Raw genomic sequence first — 18,570 nt, 5'->3', positions numbered from 1 at the left:
TTATTCTTGTACTTTGTCATAAAGAAGGGGAAAAGAACTCTTTTTTTTCTTTGGAAAGCTACAGAAATTCAGTCAGTTTTAGGTTAGGATTGGGGGGGGGGGGGGGGGGGGGGGAGAGGATTTCTTGTGATATTGAAATTCCCCAAAGCCATATTTTTATGGCAAATGGGTAATTATGTTATGGCCAGCGTTTTCCTTCTAAGCAAAAAAATTTAGACTACTTTAGATCAAAACTAGCAAACTGAAAGTGACCTAATTTCTTGATGTAGATGTTCTCTTATGTCAAATAGTTTAGAGCCTGTTGTAATATTATTATAAGCTATAGCAAAGACAAGTAGGATTCTGTCTGTTTGTAAAATCCACAGAGGATGAAACCAATAGTTTTATGAAAGGATAAGTTTTTATAGCCCCATATGAACTCATAAGCAGTGAAAATGTCATTCAATTTATAGCATAGAATCTCTGTTATATTCCATCTCTAATTACAAAAAGGAGTTGATTATGAAGTTTACTTGAAAACTTTATGCTTTCTTAAATAGGTTATGAATTTCAAGTATTTATGAGATTCCTTGTTGAATTCTCTATTATCATTTAACATGTTTACTTATTGTTCATTTGACTTTTGTTTGGTATTGTTTAAATATAGATCGATGCTTCAATGTCGAAATACCTAATTGTTTGATTAATGAAAATTGCCGATGGAAAATATCTTTGGATGCAGGTAAACAATAATGTTGAAGAGAAAAGTAGAGGAAGAGGAGGAAGAGAAAGCACTTCTGCGCACTTTTTGGGTTGGTGGGGTTGAATGGCTTTGATTGTTGAATCTTTGATGTCTTTTCTTCATTTGCCAAGTAGGCCCTTTGATTCCTTCATATTAACAATCTCTCTCTCTCTCTCTCTCTCTCTCTCTCTCTCTCTCTCTCTCTCTCTCTCTCTCTCTCTTTGAGGTTTGAAAATTGAAGATTATAGCATAGCATCTAAAGGAACAGGGTTGTTTTTTTTAATCAATTGGTTTCTCATTTGTCTTTTTTTTTTTTTCTGTACAATTTGTTGTCTTCCTTCCAAACATGATCTGATAAGAGTGGCTTTTCAAGTGGGATTTTACTGTTTGTTGTAAAGTTTGAATAATCTTTTCAAAATCTATGCGATTGAGAGACATGAAGATGTAGACATTTTTTTTAAAAAAATGTTATTGTTAATTTGGGTACGACATATTCGTGAGTGATTTTAAATTATTAAAAATCAAAACTATTTTTCTTTTGTATCTTTTTCTTTCAACATGATACGTTGATACGCTTGGAAATGATTTTAAATGGTTAAAAATCGCTAGTTAGGTTTAAAAGCTCTCTCGAAGTTGTTTTTTTTTTTTGTAAGTGCTTCTAAACAATTTAATTTATTTGTTCAATTCATTGTGTTTGATTAAAGACATATTCAAGTTCAAGGGTAAAAGTGATTGTAATTCTATCAAAGTCACTCAGAGTTATATGCTTAGATTTTGTAAATAGCTTTATTAAATTAAAGTTTCTTTTTAATAAAAAATAACATTTAGCTCAACTAATATCAAATAAGCCATTGTTAAATTTATTTAATTCCACTATATCTAAAAAAAGGACATTTTAGTTTTTGGTGCTTTGAGGTTAGGTTAGGGTGTTTTGATAGCTAAGTTTTGACATCTCTCATTTGACTTATTTCATTAAATTTTTTTGGTTACTTTTTAATTTCCTTTGAACTTATTAAATTTAGGGTTCAATTAACGAAATTGTAAAATTGTGAGTCCACATTAAACTGTATATATATATATATATTAGAATTAAAATTTCCCTAAATTTTATAATTGACAAGTATTTAGTATTTACAGCCTGTTCAAATAATAATAAATAAAGTAAGTATTTATAGCTAAATAAAATACAAAACTTTTGATACCTATCTTATCTTTCCTTTTAAGAATTGACAAACGTATGAATTACATATAATTAACATAGTTATGACTATAAAAAAATTTAAGAAGAAAATATCAATTTATCCGAGAATAATTTAAACCATAAACTTTTGTAACACACTAATTTATATCTTGTATTATATTTTGTTTGAAAAAGTTGTATGAAACTTATAATGACACTAATTAAACGGTCAACTTTCATAATCATAATTAAACAAATTTAAATTCTATGTCAAAAATTTGCTTGAGAATCATCATTTTAATTGTTCATTTTGTAAAAACAACATTGAAAGAAGACTACATGTTTTAAGGAAGATTTGAGATGATTGGTTATGAAAGTTTTGGGCGTAAAATAGTAATAAGGGTATGATTTAAAGGATTTTAATTGACATTAATTTTTTCAAAATTAAAAATAAGAAAAATGTGTGAATATTTAAGAATACAACTCCAATTTGATTAAATGGCTTTTAAGAATTGAATTAATTAATAGTTGAAAAATGGATTTTGTTTAATGATGGAGTGGATGCCTACTTCCACCAAATGAGTAACCAAAAAATTAGCTTTACATTTAAATTTATTGGATAGGCATCCCCACAACCCCTAACTTAACCCATTAAATCTCTTTATTTCATTTCATTCTTATTTATTTTTATTAGAATTTGTCAAAAAAAAAAAAAAATGACAATTTTGATAAAATATTTACGATATATAACAAAATTTCATATTCTAAAAATGATAGACATTGATAGACATGAATATACTTCTATAAGTCATATTGATAGACAATAATATCTATCAATGTTTATCATCGACAGAATCTAAAATTTTGCTATATATCATAAATATTTTAGTTTATTTTATAATATTAAAAAATGTTCCTGTTTTTTTTATTAGTATTACTATTAAAAATTTTTAGTTTAATAATTAAGATATGGATCTAAAAAAGGGAAACTTAGATAAATGTAACAAAAGTGTAATCTATTTACGGCCGTGTAACAAAGTCCAAAAAGTTAGCCATTTTTTAAATATTTCAGGTTTGCCCTTCCATCTTTCTTTTCTTCCTCGCGATTTCGTATTTCTTTTTTTCTCTTTTTATTTTCTGCGATTTCTTTCCATATTTATGTCGTTTAATTTTTCCATCTTTTTCTTCTTTTCCTACTCGTTTTTTCGCTTCGATTTCTTTCCATCGTCTTTCTACTTTTCCTCTTCTTTTTTTCGCTGCAATTTCTTTCCATCGTAATTTTTTTTACGCGTTTATATTTGGGTAACCAAATCTAAACGAATGTGTACAACAAAATAGCAAAATCTAAAAGATCGTGTATAAAGAATCTTGAAAAAAAATCATTTAGATTGGAGTAGCCAAAGGTAAACGAGCGTGTAAAAAAAATAAAAGATTGTGTATAAAAAATCTTGAAAAAAAAAATCATTTAGATTGGAGTAACCAAATGTAAACGATGTTTAAAAAAGCAAACGATTGTGTAAAAAAGATAAAAGATCGTGCGTAAAAGAAAAAAAATCATTTCGATTAGAGTAGCCAAATGTAAACGATCGTGTAAATAAATCTAAACGATCGTGTAAATAAATCTAAACGACGGAATTGAAAAGATAAATTGTAGTGATATCTAAACGATCGCGTATAAATTGTAGCCATATCTAAACGATCGTGTATATATTGAACCATATCTAAACGGTCGTGCATCAAATAATAACAAGATCTAAAGGATCACTAATATAGGATCGCAAATATATTACGCGCACGTTATTGACGGTGTGGGTTGATAGGACATTTTTTGTATTTTACACGGTAAACTTCTAGGCTTTTCCGTTTTTGGAATTGTTCTATAGAGTGTAAATATTTTGCCGTTTTTTTATATTTTTGAAAAGACGTAGATATTAACATATCCTGTTTTTAAATTATATAATTCCTAAAAACTATATATTGTTTTATATCTTACAATAAATATTTATAATTATACTAGTGAATAATTGATTAATTTTTACTATATCTTATAGATTTTTAGTGATTTCTTATATATCTGTTGAACTTTTCTATTTTTTATATAAAATTTTGGTCGTTTGTTTGTTTGTTTATTTATTTTGTTCTTAAGGATTTTGAATGTTTGAGTAATTTAACAAAAAAAAGAATATATACATATATATATATATATATATATATATATATATATATATATATATTTTCTTATTCTCAAAATATTGTTTTCTTCTAACATTGTTCTTTTTCTTTGTGTTTCTCTAGAATTGTGTATTAACCCTTTTATTAATTTCTTTTTCAACTTTAAAAAAACTTTTTTTTTTATCCATATAACAAATATATAGAGATGTTAGATGTCAAATTTTGGCTAAAGAAAAACGTACCTAACTCTCATGTGTCATTAATGATTGAAATTTGTAATTTTGAAAAGGAAAGGACTTGTAAAATAAAGAAAAATAGATGTTAGTAAGAGAATTATAAAATAGTGAGAAGTTGAGAAGTATAAATTACCTCGTATAGAGTCATCATAAGGTATATGTATAGGGGATTTGAGATAAGATATATTTTTGTCAAACCAAGATTAGATAATCTCTCGAGTTGGATGGAGTACGACATGACAAATGGAGAAGATTAGTCTCAGCTCGGTTGAGGCTCTTCCTTGGATTATATATTGGACTTCAAGTATGACTATGGGTCGGGGCATACGACCCATATCAATCTTTAATTGTCTCTTTTGGCTCATATCAATGCTTCTTCCCCACTTTATTATTTCAAAATGTCAATTATAATCTTTGATCCAAAATCACTTAACAACATTGCTTTTATTTTGCATCCTTTTCTATAATATCTTTTTCACTTTTCTTTATCTAAATATCATTTTTTTTCTTTTAATTTTGTCCTCTCTAAAATTTACTTTAAATTTCTTTATCTATTTTATGTATTTTTTTTACACTATTTGTGAAATTTCTCATTTTCTCCCTAATTTTATTTCTCATTTTCTACTTTTCTCTTTCTAATATTTATCTCTCTCTCTCTCTCTATGTATATATATACACTAGTAAACAATACGTGCGACGTACATGAAAATCACACGTGAAAAAATTATAGTTTTAGCTTAGCTTTATAAAATTAGAACAGTTATGTATTTGAATATTTTCATATTTATATCATTTTTAAATTCACATCATAACGAGTGGAAAATGAATATAAATTTAGAAATATCATAATATACATCTCAACTTTTATAATAGCTTTAATAAAAAAAATTAAATGAAGAAAAAAACAGAGCAAGATTCCCATGGTTACGTTGAAAAAGATTTTTAATATTACATAAGTTAAACATAAAAGAGCATAGACATATCTCTACATATCAACCATGAAATTGGTGGTTCAAGTTTTTCCAACTTCTGTTGTGTACTAAAATAAAATCTATAAATGAAGAAATATACACAAGCATACTTTTATATAAAAAATAGATAAAAAAAAAAAAAAAAAGAAGAGAATAGAAAAATATAATTTGATTTGCTTTTCTTCTTCACTTTTAGCATTTGATTTGCTTTTCTTCTTCACTTTTAGCATTTTGTTGTGATTTGTAAATATGAGTGAATAAAATGAGATATCTATACTCAAAGATTTGAAAAGGAAGAATTTGGAAGGTTGATATCGATAGTTAATATGAGATAAGTGAATGTAATTAGCAAGAGATAAAAGATTAAAGGATGGAGAGAAATGTGAATGAATTTGGATAAATTTAAATGACTTAACTAATTTTGAAGAGAAAGTTTTAAATTTTTAGAAAAGTTATAACAAAGAGATAAAAAGTTAAAAAAAAAATGTAACTTCTATCTCGTAGAGTGTAAAAATGGTCATAAACACTAAAACTATGTGAATGACAAAATTACCACTAAAACGAGATAAAAAAAAGTTATAATAAAATAGTAAAATGAGATTAAAATTTTTTTCAACTTCTACCCTTTTATATAATGTAGATATAGATATATATATAACATTTTTCTTCCTTTAACTTTTCTCACTCTAATGTTCTTTTCCATATTATTTTCTTGTTTTCTTAATTATAATTCCAAATCATTAACTTTTTTCATATTTATTTGTTTCCCCTCCTTTCACTGATATTATTATCTTCCATTCTTCCACTTTTCTCTGCTTCTTTTAATTTGTTCTTATTTATGTTCTTCTAATCTTTTTCGCTCTGAACCCTATTTTCTTTCCAAAGTAAATAATACTATTTCTCTATATCTCAACATTTTTCTATCACTCAAAGAGTTCTATTGTAGTTTTTGTGTGGTTTTTTCCTTATAAAATAAGAAAGGGAAAAAAATTAAATACTCAAATGCTTATCAAATAGATTTCAATTTGAAGTTTCTTAAAATTTAAAAAGAAAATGGCTAAATATATTGATTTTGCCTCATATGTTTCAAAGTTGATTGAATTCCTATGAATAATAAAATAATGACATGGTATTAGAATTTTCAATTTAGATTAGACCAACATTTTTGGTATTTATCTTAGTCATAGTCAACTTAAGAACTCAATTTATCTTCGTCAAATTACAAAGCTTACTTATTAATCTTTTTTTTTTCATAATTACACGTGTTTGGACTACTTTATATACACTTTAATTATGTAGATAAAACAATCCCTAACTTTAATATATTTAATTGTAGAAAAGTCATAGAATATAATATTAAATCTTAGGTAGGTGACTACTGAACTCGTTCCTTCTAAATCCATCACTGTTTACCTAGTAAGATATTTCGTAATTAAAATTGATTGAAATAAATTTTAGAATATATGAGTATCATAATCGTTAAATCCACTTCACCCCTCCTAAATAATTGTCTTCCAAAAAAAAATACTTAATACAAAATACTAAAATAGAAAATAAATTTTTTTCTTTTTTGAAAGATACACTCAACCAAGCAAGTACTTGTCCCTTCGTAAACTATAATATCTCTAATGACACACACACATATATTTATTAATATTTAGTAGTAAGGAAAAGGTATTATAATATTATTGAAAATTCTTTTAAGAATATAAAAGTACCCTTTTTGGCTTTTGGCAATTAAATAAAAAACAGAGTCAGAAAAAATGGAAAATGGCAATTGGCAAAGCACATGCCAAGTAGGTTTTGATGCATTCAATTGGAGGGACCATTAATGCAGAGTGAGGGCCTAACTTCCTTGATAAAAGACAATGACCCATTTTCACTAATCCCTTTTTTTTTCTTCTCTTTTCTAACATTTTTGCTTAGATTTTCTCTATTTTTTTTCATTATCATCTAAAAAAAGAAACCTTTTTTAGTTTTTTTTTTTTTTTTAATTGGGTTATGTCATTTTTCTCCTTCTCACACATGCTCACATCCATCCCATATCCTTCTCTTCTTCCTCTATCCATCTAAAAAGAGGGGAAAAAAAAAAACCCAGAATCAGATTAAGAGAGATTCTAAAAAATTTCCAGTCTTTTTGTGTTTCTCTTGCAGTAATCATTGATTTTGTTGTAAATTTGAAGACCCTTTTTACCGATCTCTGTTTGTGTGTTCCAAGTACGGTAATTTCTTTCTTTAAACCTCTTTATACTTCTCTTCAGGTCTTTCTCTTTTGTTCTATATGTGTGTGGTTTATCTTCTTAGAAAAACAGTGATTTCTGTTAAAGTATTGGTTGATTTTGTTGACTACCCGTTTTTTTTTGTTTCTGTTTTGTATCAAATTTGTTATTGCTGAGTTCTTGGTTCTTCATGTTTTGGTTTATTTTTCCCAAGTGGGTTGGTTTAATTGTCTGAATTTGTGTGTGTGTTTTTTTGTCATGGTTTTTGCTTTTTCTGACTAGTAATTATGATTGTTGTAAAAGAACTAGACGATTGATGTATTCAGTGTATGAAATCATTGCAGGAAGCTAAGTCTATTTATTGTCGCCATGGTCCTCATGGGTCAGAATTGATTGTTCACGAAAGTTTTCTTCTCTTCCCCTTTATTCTCGTGCCGAGTATGAATTTGTGTTAGTTTCTTGGAGCTGGGGCCATGGTTAGTGGCCATATCTTTCCACTTAAAGGCAGGTTCAGGTTTCACCTACCTATCCTCAGTTTTCCAATTATGTGTTCTTGTTTAATTAGCAGCTGAAATATTTACCTTTTTTGGGCATTTTAATATAATTCTGGATTTTAGCTGATAGCTTATGCGGATTTGTTCAGAGGGAAATCGTGGGGGTATGGTATATATATTCATTTGTAGGTTGGGTTCTTAATCTTTGTTTTGAGCTGAACGAACTCTTTTGCTGAAAGTAACCACTTTGGAAATGCCTTCTTTGGCATTTGTAAGGATTTGAGGAGTGGTTTTGATCCTTTAATTAATGTAATTTTGATCTATTGCAGAAGTTGAATTTAGCTTGTTCCTATAGTTGATTCTAGTCTCGGCAATCTAGAAGGATTTTGAAGGGTAAGTTTCAAGGATCTGATTGCAGCATGGGTTACATATGTGATTTCTGTGCGCAACAAAGGTCGATTGTGTATTGCCGATCTGATGCTGCAGCTTTGTGCTTATCTTGTGACCGAAATGTTCACTCTGCTAATGCCTTGTCAAGGCGCCACTCGAGAACATTGTTATGTGACCGGTGCCATTCACAAGCAGCATTTGTTAGATGTCCTGAAGAGAATATTTCACTTTGTCAAAATTGTGACTATATGGGGCATAGCTCATCTGCCTCCATTTCGTCTCGAAAGAGGCAACCAATCAATTGTTACTCAGGCTGCCCGACGGCTGCAGAGCTCTCATCTATCTGGTCATTTGTTTTAGATCTCCCTTCTGGAAGCGACGCTTGTGAGCAAGAATTAGGATTGATGAGCATTGCCGAAAATAGTGCTGTAAATGCCTGGGGCCCTAATGATAAAGCTGGTCAAAATGTTTCTGGTGTAGATGAAACCAATGAGTTCTCAAGTGTGGATAAATCAATTTGGTATGGATCGTCTTCAATGCCTCACATTATGGACCAACCGATTACTATGGATGCAACTTCACCCAAGGTATTTAACTAAATCATATCCTCCAGTTGTACACTAGAACAAAATGGTTTCTGAATCAGTTACGTTGTTTCATCAATCCAAATCCTTCTTATACTTTGTGGTTCCCCCAAAATGCTTGTTGATAGACCAAACTAGTAGACAGTTTATAGTCCTAATTTTACTAATCTATGTTGAAATGACAAACCAAAAAGGACATAGACTCGTAGGTTCATCTCTTAATCTTAATGGCATCAATCTATTTGTACCATATTAATACCTTATGGCTTTCCTTTTGAAAATGTTAGTAGGTTGTAAGAACATAATGTATAAGCAAACTATCCATTTGGAATGCATTGGTTAGTGTCTTAGTCGTCATTTTTCCATCGTGATTTTCATTTGAAAAGTTCTGGAATCACTTAGTCGCTTGTAAGAATAGTATGTTAGGCTATTTTGTACATGAGTTTTATTCATTTGACAAGTCAAAACAATTTGCTTTAACAACTGGACGAAGTTTAAATTTCTACCAACTATTTTATTGAAACTGTACTTATTGTTCAAATATGTAATTTGTTGTGTATTTACACAATGATCAAGGATCCTCACTTTAATCTCCATTAGTGGATAGGATGTCTACCTTACCTTGCACTTGAAGTCGATATTGGGTCTGTCATTTTTTCCAATTATTTTTGTTCTTCTGATCTCATATTAAAGAAATTACGGTTACCACTGGACACAACCAGAGTTATATACTACAACATGTCTTTTCAAAAGCCATAGTATTTTGTTTTTTTTTAGGATTCGTGGACCTTGCTGAATAAATATATGGATGGGCATTGATAATCGTTATCTTTAGACTCTGCAGGGAACTCTAAAACTTCAATAGTTGTTCCTTGTTGTTTTCTAAGTTCTTAATATTCGTTATGATCAACTCTCTTTTTCATAACTTGAAAATAATTTTGCCCACCAATATTTTTCAAATAATGCAAAGTTGTTTTATATTTCCACAAACACCTTTAAATGGCTCTACAGGCTGCAGGGTTACTTTCTACAATCCAAATTTGTCGCTCTAGTCTACTTTGCTTACTAAAATTACTCGATTATGACTTCTTGTGATGATATGTATGTCTTAGAATTCAATAGTTTTTTTCCATAAGAATCTTTGCAAATTTCACGCTATTAATATGCAGTTGCACTATCCTGGAACAAAAGGTCCTGAACTCGATATCGAAGATGATCTATACGAGAGTTTGAATATGGATGAAGATAGTTTGAATATTGAAAACTATGAAGAACTATTTGGTGTATCTCTCAGTTATTCTGAAGAACTGCTAGAGAATGGTGGTATTGATAGCTTGTTCAGGATGAAAAACTTATCTGCCGCTAAATCTGGTTGCCCTGGTGGGGCGGCTGCAGAGGTACCTCAATCCCCTTGCAGAAATATCTTTTTGATTGATTATTTGATGTTAGTCTCTTATTTCTTCATGTCATTTGTTTCCTAATTTTTTGAGGATGAGCACATTGTTAGTTGTTTCTCAAGGATAATTTTGTAAGGATTTGATAAATTACACACTGATTTAAGTTTAAGCTATAACAAGCATATTAAGATACCAGTAATTACACTTGAGTATACCGTATACTTAACAATTTCAAGGCTCTGATTTCAGAAATGTGTTTGTGATAAGTAACTCTTGAGCAATGGATTTAAGAACTGTGTTGAACATTGAGACTCAAAAAACTCAACCCAAGAGTCCCAAAATCAATTTGATCTCATCCCCTAAGATAGTTTAGGTTACAGATTACTTAGATGATCAAACAAACCAAGGATTTGACAAAACTTGTGGCTGCCATCAACCCTTGATCTTTGAATCTCTCCACAAGTAAGATTGATCAAGTCAAGCTTGAATGATTCTTAACATGCAAACTTAACCGAATGTTAAAGAAACTTAGCTCTAGGCTAAAAGAAAGCTCAAAGACTTTTTTCACTACACATGTCCAAGTCTAGCCTTAAAATAAAAACTCTGGAAGTAATTTGAAGGGCAGGTTCCTGAATCTAATGCCTGACTTGCACAAACTGAAGCTTGAGATGGACTTGAATTTGTTTGATTGCAACTGTAGTCTTTGACAGATGAATAAGATAACTTGGTTGACATCATTTGCTAAACATGAATGTTTATTTATGTTCAGGGGGCATCGGTCAGTTTTGTTAATAATGTGATGCAGCCTGCAAGCAGTAATGCAGCATCGGCAGATTCCGTTATGAGTGCGAAGACTGAACCAGTTCTTTGTTATAACAATAAGCAAGAGCACTCCGGCCTATCGTTTTCTGGCATGACTGGAGAGAGTAGTGCAGGAGAACATCAAGACTGTGGAGCTTCATCAATGCTTCTAATGGGAGAGCCGCCATGGTGTTCTATGGCCACTGAGACTTCCTTTCAGTCATCCAATCGTAGCGATGCTGTAATGCGCTATAAGGAAAAGAAGAAAGCTCGAAAGTGAGTATTTAAGATTAAGTTAGGCATGTGCATGCATATGCATTTTTTTTCTCAACCTCTTTTGCATGTTCACTCACTATTCACCAAATGTAGCACTTTCAAGTTGGAATTGAAATTCTGAAGTATCACAAGTTACACAACATAAATTGTCATAATAAGCGATGACCTGTCATGAATACTGTAAAAATGTATCATGCTGATGGTTGAAATATGCTGAAAATAACTCTGGTTGTCTATTGTCTTTCTTAAACAGATTCAAATAAGGTGCATACTCCTAAGTATTAGCCCTTTTAGCTTACATAATTATTTCACAAAGCTTTTGCATTATCATCTATTGTTTGATATTCTAATAGGTTTGAAAAGAAGGTGAGGTATGCCTCTCGCAAAGTTAGGGCTGATACTCGAAGACGTGTCAAGGGGCGCTTTGTCAAAGCCGGAGAAGCTTATGACTATGATCCATTGAGTCAAACCAGAAGCTACTGAAAGTTCAACTTTAGGATTTCAATGAACACGAAAAAGAAAAAAAAAAAGGATGTGGCTTAAGGGTTCGACATTGTACTCTAGTCTATGGATAGATATCGAAATATCAGTGTCAGACAGGAAGTATAATCATATACAAAGGAACCTGAGTTTTCATCAGGTAGATGTACAAAATCCAGGTCTAATAGCTTTATCGGTTTAACTTGAGGGGCCGAAAAATCTGTATCCATTACCACCTAAAACGAACAAAGGATCGCAAATATTGGCCTCCCTGACAATGTACATTTCCGAGCTCTAAGCAACGGGTATAGTTTTCTTTGCTAATCAATGCAGCTTCAGCTCCTTTGCTATGTACTTAAAATTTGAAAAAAAAAAAAAAAAGACCATACTGATCTGATCATTGGCTGGCAATGGCTGTGTTCTCAACATGGAAGTTACCTCTTCCTCCTCCATGCTTTTGGCTACTTGACAAACATGGCTGCACCAAATTCACAGTTTCCAGGTAATCTTAATTCCCTTTTCAACTGACTTGTAAATTTGATAAAATCTGTTTATTTGATGAGGTAGAAATATGCAGCCAGAACAGTTATATTTGGGACAAAACTCGAACTGTTGTAACTTAAAATTTCCTTAATGGCACATAATGAATGTATATGTTGCAAAGATTGGTATTAGTATTTAACCAATTTTGTATTATATTCTCTCTTTTTCCCCCAAATTACTTCACAATGATATTAATAGTTTATATTCTGTCAAGAGCTCGTAAGTTCGATGTGCAGGACATGGCGGTTGCGTTGGAAAGTCCAAAAGGCATATAACCAAATCAAGCATCTATACGCACAATGTTATTTATGGCTCATCTACTACTCCCACAATACAAATCATGTTTCAATATGGAATTCACTATATTTTTCCTTTTTATTTTTATTTTTTTGGTCAAATTGGATGGAAGATGAGATTGAGAGTATGACATAGCCCAAACCTCTTGCATACTTTTAACTCCTTGTGATGGTTGACTTCAACATATTCTGAAAAGATGAGAATGTTATATTCTTTTAATAGGGTAAAAGAGGACCACTTTGTTTGGATTCTTTTTTAATCATCTTTTCATTATTATGAATGATTTAGACACTACCTGGTCGAGAATTAAGATTCTTTCTTTCAATATCGCTTTTCTATTTGGTTCTTCATCTTAAAACTTTCAATTTTGTGTTCAACATTTATGTCTTAATTCTGTGCCACATAGATTCTCGAATTAGTTCGATCAATTTTGTGTCAAATAGATTCTTGATTTACTTTGATGTTTTTAAAATTTTATGGAACTATTTACGTACAAAAGTAAAATCTATAGTTCTATAAGGCAAAAAATAATAATTAAAACTAAAGAAATCTACATTTATTATATCAAATAATTATAAAAAGTTTTAAATATAGCAAAAACATAGCTGTTACATATTTTTAAAATTAATAAAATTTCAGATCAAACTAAAAGTTTGAATACATGCAAAAGTTTTTTTAGACCCAAGCTTCAAGTTTAGAGACTAAGCCCATGACTTATTGTTGATTACATCATTTCTTTCTTTCTTTCCTTGTTGAGGTTTTCAAAGAAAACATAATAACAGTATATTAGTTATGACATTTAGAAGTTAATATATATAAATATATAGAAATTCAAGTTGGTTATATATATATATATATATAAATAAATAGAAATTCAAGTTGGTTTGAATCAATCTGAAAAACGTACCTAAGATCCAACCTAACCAACAAAACACAGAAACTCAATCCAACTCTATAATTGAGTTGGATAGTACAAGTTGTTGACATTATCAAACCATTTGAACACCCCCAAATCAATTCAGTGTACCAAACATAACATCAACTTAACTAGTTAAAGATATATTTTTTTTATAAAAAATTTGAATCTTCACCACATGTTGAACTAAAAGAAGAGAACACAATATCGAATATTCTACTACTGGTCCTTCTGTAGTTCTATACATTAGTAAAGGAATCCCAGGAGAATCTCGCTAAAGTAACACCGACAATCTCTTGTTTTCAATTCATAGTAACTAAGCGTTGGATGGTATGTTAAATACACATTTCTTTCAAACTATTTGTGCAATCCATACAAATGTAGACCATAATTGTATCTTTAAACCAATTTGCTCAAAAATCCTACAAAATTGGCGGCATTTATACAATTTAATCTCACCAGATGACACAGACTAAAAAAATGGATAATGAAATAGAGGGGGAAAATTCCTTCTTTTTGCTAGATAACATATAGCTGAGACATACATGCTGAATTTGCTAACAAGCCAAAATCGACCTCAGCTTTTTAAGTATACTATAGGCAACTTGAAAGCTACAACAAACTAGGCAATTCACTTGAAGTTTTAGACTTGTCAATCATCTTCATCTGAGCTACTGTCCTCTAACACCCTCCCATTGTCCTCAGCTGCGGTCATCATATTATCCTGCAAGTATAATCAATCCAAATGATATGAATATCGGAACTGAAAAAAACAGAAGGCTTTAAAAGTATATCGTATCTTACTGGCATCTTATCCCAGTCTTTTAATTTGGAATTGGTCAGCATATAATTGTCGCGTAATGGAGCCCAGGCAGGGCCTTCAGCGTCCGCTGCACCACCTGATGTGTTTAACTGTTCAAAACAGAGACGGCTCTTTGAGTTTGTTGCATTATTGGACATGAAAGAACATCTACTCAGATAGTGTGTGATGGTGACCTGAGTTTCACTCCCTTAATCAACACCCCTTTCTATGTCAATTTTCCCCATAGGGCTTGGTCCCCGTTTCCCATCCCATTTACCTTTTTTAATTTTGTATTATTAAATTATCATCATCGTGAATTCCCCGTAGGAGATCCCTATCCCTATCTCCATAAACTTTGTGGAGATATGAAAAAGTTATCCCCGTTCTTGCCCCAACCATGGGCATACCTACCCTTCCTATCCCACTACCCATACAACAAGGATGATGGCCATGCATACGCTTTGCCTCTGGGCACAGAGACTTGGGTGTTTGTAAAAACTAAAATCGCTTGTAAGAGATGAAAAATAGATTTACCAGCAGTTAGTTGAGAACTAAAAAGTAGAAAAATAACTGACCTTTGCATTACTGTTTGTAGCAGACAAAGTTGGCTTGCCCAACTCAGAAAAGAAAGCTTCTTTTCTGCGTTTATTTATAGCTGGCAACATAAACCAAATAATTTGCTCAGAATGAGACATGATAAAATGAAAAACCACTCAAGACATGGTTTTACCCTCAATCTTGAATGGCAACTCAGATTCATAATTAGGGAAATAAAGTATAAGTATCTTAATACACAAACAAAATGGGTTTAACAAGGTTACGCTGAACATGACATAATACTATTGCTATATAAGCAAACAGGGTAAGGCATTAATTGACTGGTAGTAAGAATGAGAAACTAATAGGTCAATAAATTTGAGGGGCGTAACTTCAAATCACTGATTACTCCAATAACACACATATACTTCCTATCAAAGTCAATAAATTAGTCAAGTTGACCATGACTCATTCATTAGAAGTTCAATACGTGGTCAGACTATACGAACTTAATTTTCAACGAGTACAAAGCAGAAACCACAGAAAGAAATAAAAGACATACATCATAGACTAGGAAAATTAAGCTACAATATTTAATACGATGCAGCATGCAACGACAAAAAACATCAACCGAATGAAAATTTAGGGACAACATATCCACGTGGCAACAGAAAAGAAACTGAAGATTATATTACTCATACACAAAATGAAAATTTGTATACTTCTGAGATTAAAGTTACGTAGGAGACATAATACCTTTAGCATCTTTAGTTCTTGAAGGATTCAATCCTTTCTGAGCATGTTGTGCCTTGTTGACCTGTCATATTGAAAATAATAGAATTCAGCGATGAATGCAACATAGATAAGGAGGATGCAGCAAAAAAGTTGTCTGAAATAAGAACTCGGCTACTTACAGCATTAAACAACTTGACAACTAACAATCAGCAAGCAACAATCCACATGGAGATAAATGTGTTAGTACGATGAGAGACATAACAAAGTCTAAATAAAAAAGATAACCACGCCCATCAAAGTAAAATAGAACTATGCTACCTCCTTTTGTAGCAACACCAATAAGAAACTTTTCGTGAGAATCCAGGTATGTAGCCGGTTTCACATGACCTTTTTCTCCTACCTGCAATATCCGAACATTTACATTCAACCAATTTCAAGCAAAAGCTAAATCATAGAACAAACAAGATATTTAATTAAAAGGAAATACCAGTTGTTTCGCTTTCCTGGCTTCTCCTTTAACCTTCCGCTCAGCTTCCTCTTCTGCAAGCTTTTCAGCAACAAGCTTCTTGTTTGCTGATAGGATAGGACCCTGCATCACAAATATGGCACAATCATGTCTTCATTACTTCAACTGTTGAAAACAATTCGGACATATTTAAGATAAACTACCAGAGTTTCATCAGATATGTTCTTCTTGAGAATGCTTATGAATGCAGCTCGGAATGCTCTACAACCTTCTGTAAACTTTGTTATACCCGGTTGAATTTCACCATTTTCATCATCTTCAGACAGCTCGACATCTGCATTCACATCCTTCCTTTCCTCTTCACCCTCAGAAAGCTCTTCATCTCCAACCTCCTCCTCATGACTGTGCACCAAAATTTTGCTCTCATTTTTAACCGTTGGAGCCTTCTCACCGTCATTATCGTCATCATCTGAATTATACTCCCGTGCCCGTTTTTGGAAAAGTTTCTTCATCTTCTTATCAACCTTAGCTTTGTTTCCACTTCCACCCATCATCCTCGGCCTTTTCTTGTTCCTGGAACCCATCTTTTTCCTCCTCTTTGCACCTCTAACCAATTCTATCGCATTCCCGACGTCAGTCATAGTACCTGATTCTAATCCAAATCTTATCCAAAACAAATATTCCAAACGATCTTAACCCCTGTTTGAAACCCCTGAATTTGGAAGGATTATAAATCAGTGTGCTCGGATGCCCAAAAAAATTGAAATCAATTGTCTGAAAAATGACAATGATTTAAACTAATATGTATCACCTGTTTAAAATTCTACCCCATAATATATAAACACACACCGTTTACAATTCTTCCCCATAAGGTTTTCTTATATATGTATAAATTTAATTTACGCCTGTCCAACAAAAACCACCATATGCCAGTTCATAGCCACTCATAGTTTCTTCAATATTCAAGAAGACTCGATGTCATTCGATCAAACACAAACTCAATGTTATCTTTCTAGTTTATTTATCCAATGTTGATTTTGTTTTTAATTGATGACAATAATTTCAATACAAGCTTTCCATCCCAATAAGTCTTTTTATAGCCAAACAAACTAAGTTTTCTCTTTTTCTTTGTTCATCTTCTTAAACATTTTATCATTTTATTTACTAACACGGATAGGAATGATATGTTTTTTTTCCTTACTCCTTTTGATTCAATCTCTTTTTTCCCTCTAATAAAAATTCTTAACTTTATAATTTCATTTAGAAAACATTGGTTGAAGAAGCAATCAACAACCCCCAAAAAAATTGTTCTTGATTTTTCTTCTCCGTCGATGAATAGAATAAACCAACATAGCCCAAAAAAACAAAATAAAGCGAAAAAAAAAACCTTGGTGATCTGAAAAATGAGCGACAGCGGCGATGATAAGGGGCTGAAGCAGTGTGCTTCTAAGAAGAATGAAAAACAGACATAAGCAACTCTGATTGCTGGAAGAGGCGAGAGTGTAAGATGGAGGGGGGACAACAACGACTTCGCCGGAAGGCTGAGGCTACGGCAGCTGTGAGTGCGCCGTCCGATGGAAGGCAGAGCGGACGGAGTGCGGCGGCGGGGCAGGGTGCAGTAATAGACGGAGAGAGTGGCTGAGCGAGAAATAGGGTTTAGTAAAAAGAAAAATAAGGAGGTTTTCTAAAAAGAAAAAAAATTAAAAGAAAATTAAAATTTTCTGATTATTGAATTTGATGTGTACGGAAGAGTGGGAAATCGAAGATAGATGGAAATAAAACATATGTTTATATGTTTATAAATGTATGTTATTAATAACATTTATTACAAAATTAAAATTGGCAATATCTCATGGCTTTGAGATTGGATATATTAACTCACCTTGGGCTCAAGGACGAGCATTGGTTGGTCGAAGTTGGTTTTCCAACCAAACCATCATCAAACTGACTAAAATCGATTTAATAAATATTTAAATCGATCCAGTCTATGAAAGAATACAATTGGTCGGTGAATTTAAGCCTTTTAAATATTTAAAAATGTTGTTGGTTATGTTCGATATTTTTCTCAAACCAACACTGATCCAATTTCTCTTTTATCTCCCACAAACCACCTTCAATTCAATTGATCTTGGCCAGTTACTTCGATTTTTCGATTTATCATATTCACTCTTACTTGGACGATAATTGGGCCTCACATCTCAATTTTCCAAAAGTAAATGCTAAATGTAAAATTTTAAAGGACCAAGGGTGGAAAATTCATTAAGGCTAGAAGGAAAAGCTTTTTTCTTTTGGTGAAGAAGAGGTGTTGATTAAGTTGGCGACTCAAGCCATTCCTATTTATATACATGAGTTG

The 18,570-nt window shown here is 31.6% G+C and overlaps 2 protein-coding genes across 17 annotated transcripts; one reads left to right on the top strand and one right to left on the bottom strand.

The window, feature by feature from the left end:
- Positions 1-7,115: 7,115 nt before the first annotated feature.
- Positions 7,116-13,020, top strand: LOC103500494 (zinc finger protein CONSTANS-LIKE 9-like). Of its 15 annotated transcripts, none has more exons than XR_007821434.1 (8): positions 7,262-7,497; positions 7,844-8,007; positions 8,323-8,970; positions 10,137-10,364; positions 11,134-11,441; positions 11,795-12,226; positions 12,356-12,423; positions 12,679-13,020. XR_007821434.1 is itself a non-coding variant. In XM_008463803.3 (6 exons), exons 3-6 carry the CDS (start codon positions 8,413-8,415, stop codon positions 11,922-11,924), a joined length of 1,224 nt encoding a protein of 407 aa, XP_008462025.1. In that variant the 5' UTR covers positions 7,192-7,497; positions 7,844-8,007; positions 8,323-8,412; the 3' UTR covers positions 11,925-13,020. The 15 variants fall into 15 exon arrangements, 5 of the variants coding, with proteins under 5 accessions (XP_008462028.1, XP_008462025.1, XP_008462026.1 ...); XR_540105.3 differs by having other exon boundaries at positions 7,294-7,497; positions 7,844-8,003; positions 12,701-13,020; XR_001764180.2 differs by having other exon boundaries at positions 7,154-7,497; positions 7,844-8,003; positions 11,795-12,423; positions 12,701-13,020.
- A 932-nt stretch (positions 13,021-13,952) lies between these two features.
- On the bottom strand, positions 13,953-17,962 carry LOC103500496 (uncharacterized). Of its 2 annotated transcripts, XM_008463808.3 has the most exons (9): positions 17,605-17,962; positions 16,421-16,929; positions 16,239-16,340; positions 16,070-16,151; positions 15,931-15,950; positions 15,773-15,833; positions 15,055-15,134; positions 14,482-14,589; positions 13,953-14,401 (listed from the first exon to the last, which is right to left on the bottom strand). In XM_008463808.3, exons 2-9 carry the CDS (start codon positions 16,856-16,858, stop codon positions 14,330-14,332), a joined length of 963 nt encoding a protein of 320 aa, XP_008462030.1. In that variant the 5' UTR covers positions 16,859-16,929; positions 17,605-17,962; the 3' UTR covers positions 13,953-14,329. The 2 variants fall into 2 exon arrangements, with proteins under 2 accessions (XP_008462030.1, XP_050941569.1); XM_051085612.1 differs by having other exon boundaries at positions 13,953-14,589; positions 17,605-17,961.
- Between the last annotated feature and the right edge of the window lie 608 nt (positions 17,963-18,570).

This window comes from Cucumis melo, chromosome 1, assembly GCF_025177605.1.
Source record: "Cucumis melo cultivar AY chromosome 1, USDA_Cmelo_AY_1.0, whole genome shotgun sequence".
NCBI lineage: Eukaryota > Viridiplantae > Streptophyta > Magnoliopsida > Cucurbitales > Cucurbitaceae > Cucumis > Cucumis melo.
Note: the sequence above shows the minus strand (reverse complement) of the source record. Positions and strands in the feature narration are given on the sequence as shown.

What these genes read in the sequence shown, in the direction of transcription:
- LOC103500496 (XM_051085612.1), bottom strand. Translation starts at nt 16,858, where the DNA reads ATGACTGACGTCGGGAATGCGATAGAATTGGTTAGAGGTGCAAAGAGG. An exon ending in ACATATCTGATGAAACTCTG is followed by an intron (nt 16,341 to 16,420) that starts GTAGTTTATCTT and finishes TTTGTGATGCAG; the next exon opens with GGTCCTATCCTATCAGCAAA. An exon ending in TTGTCAAGTTGTTTAATGCT is followed by an intron (nt 15,834 to 15,930) that starts GTAAGTAGCCGA and finishes TCAATATGACAG; the next exon opens with GTCAACAAGGCACAACATGC.
- LOC103500494 (XM_008463806.3), top strand. Translation starts at nt 8,413, where the DNA reads ATGGGTTACATATGTGATTTCTGTGCGCAACAAAGGTCGATTGTGTAT. An exon ending in TGGATGCAACTTCACCCAAG is followed by an intron (nt 8,971 to 10,136) that starts GTATTTAACTAA and finishes ATTAATATGCAG; the next exon opens with TTGCACTATCCTGGAACAAA. An exon ending in CTGGTGGGGCGGCTGCAGAG is followed by an intron (nt 10,365 to 11,133) that starts GTACCTCAATCC and finishes ATTTATGTTCAG; the next exon opens with GGGGCATCGGTCAGTTTTGT.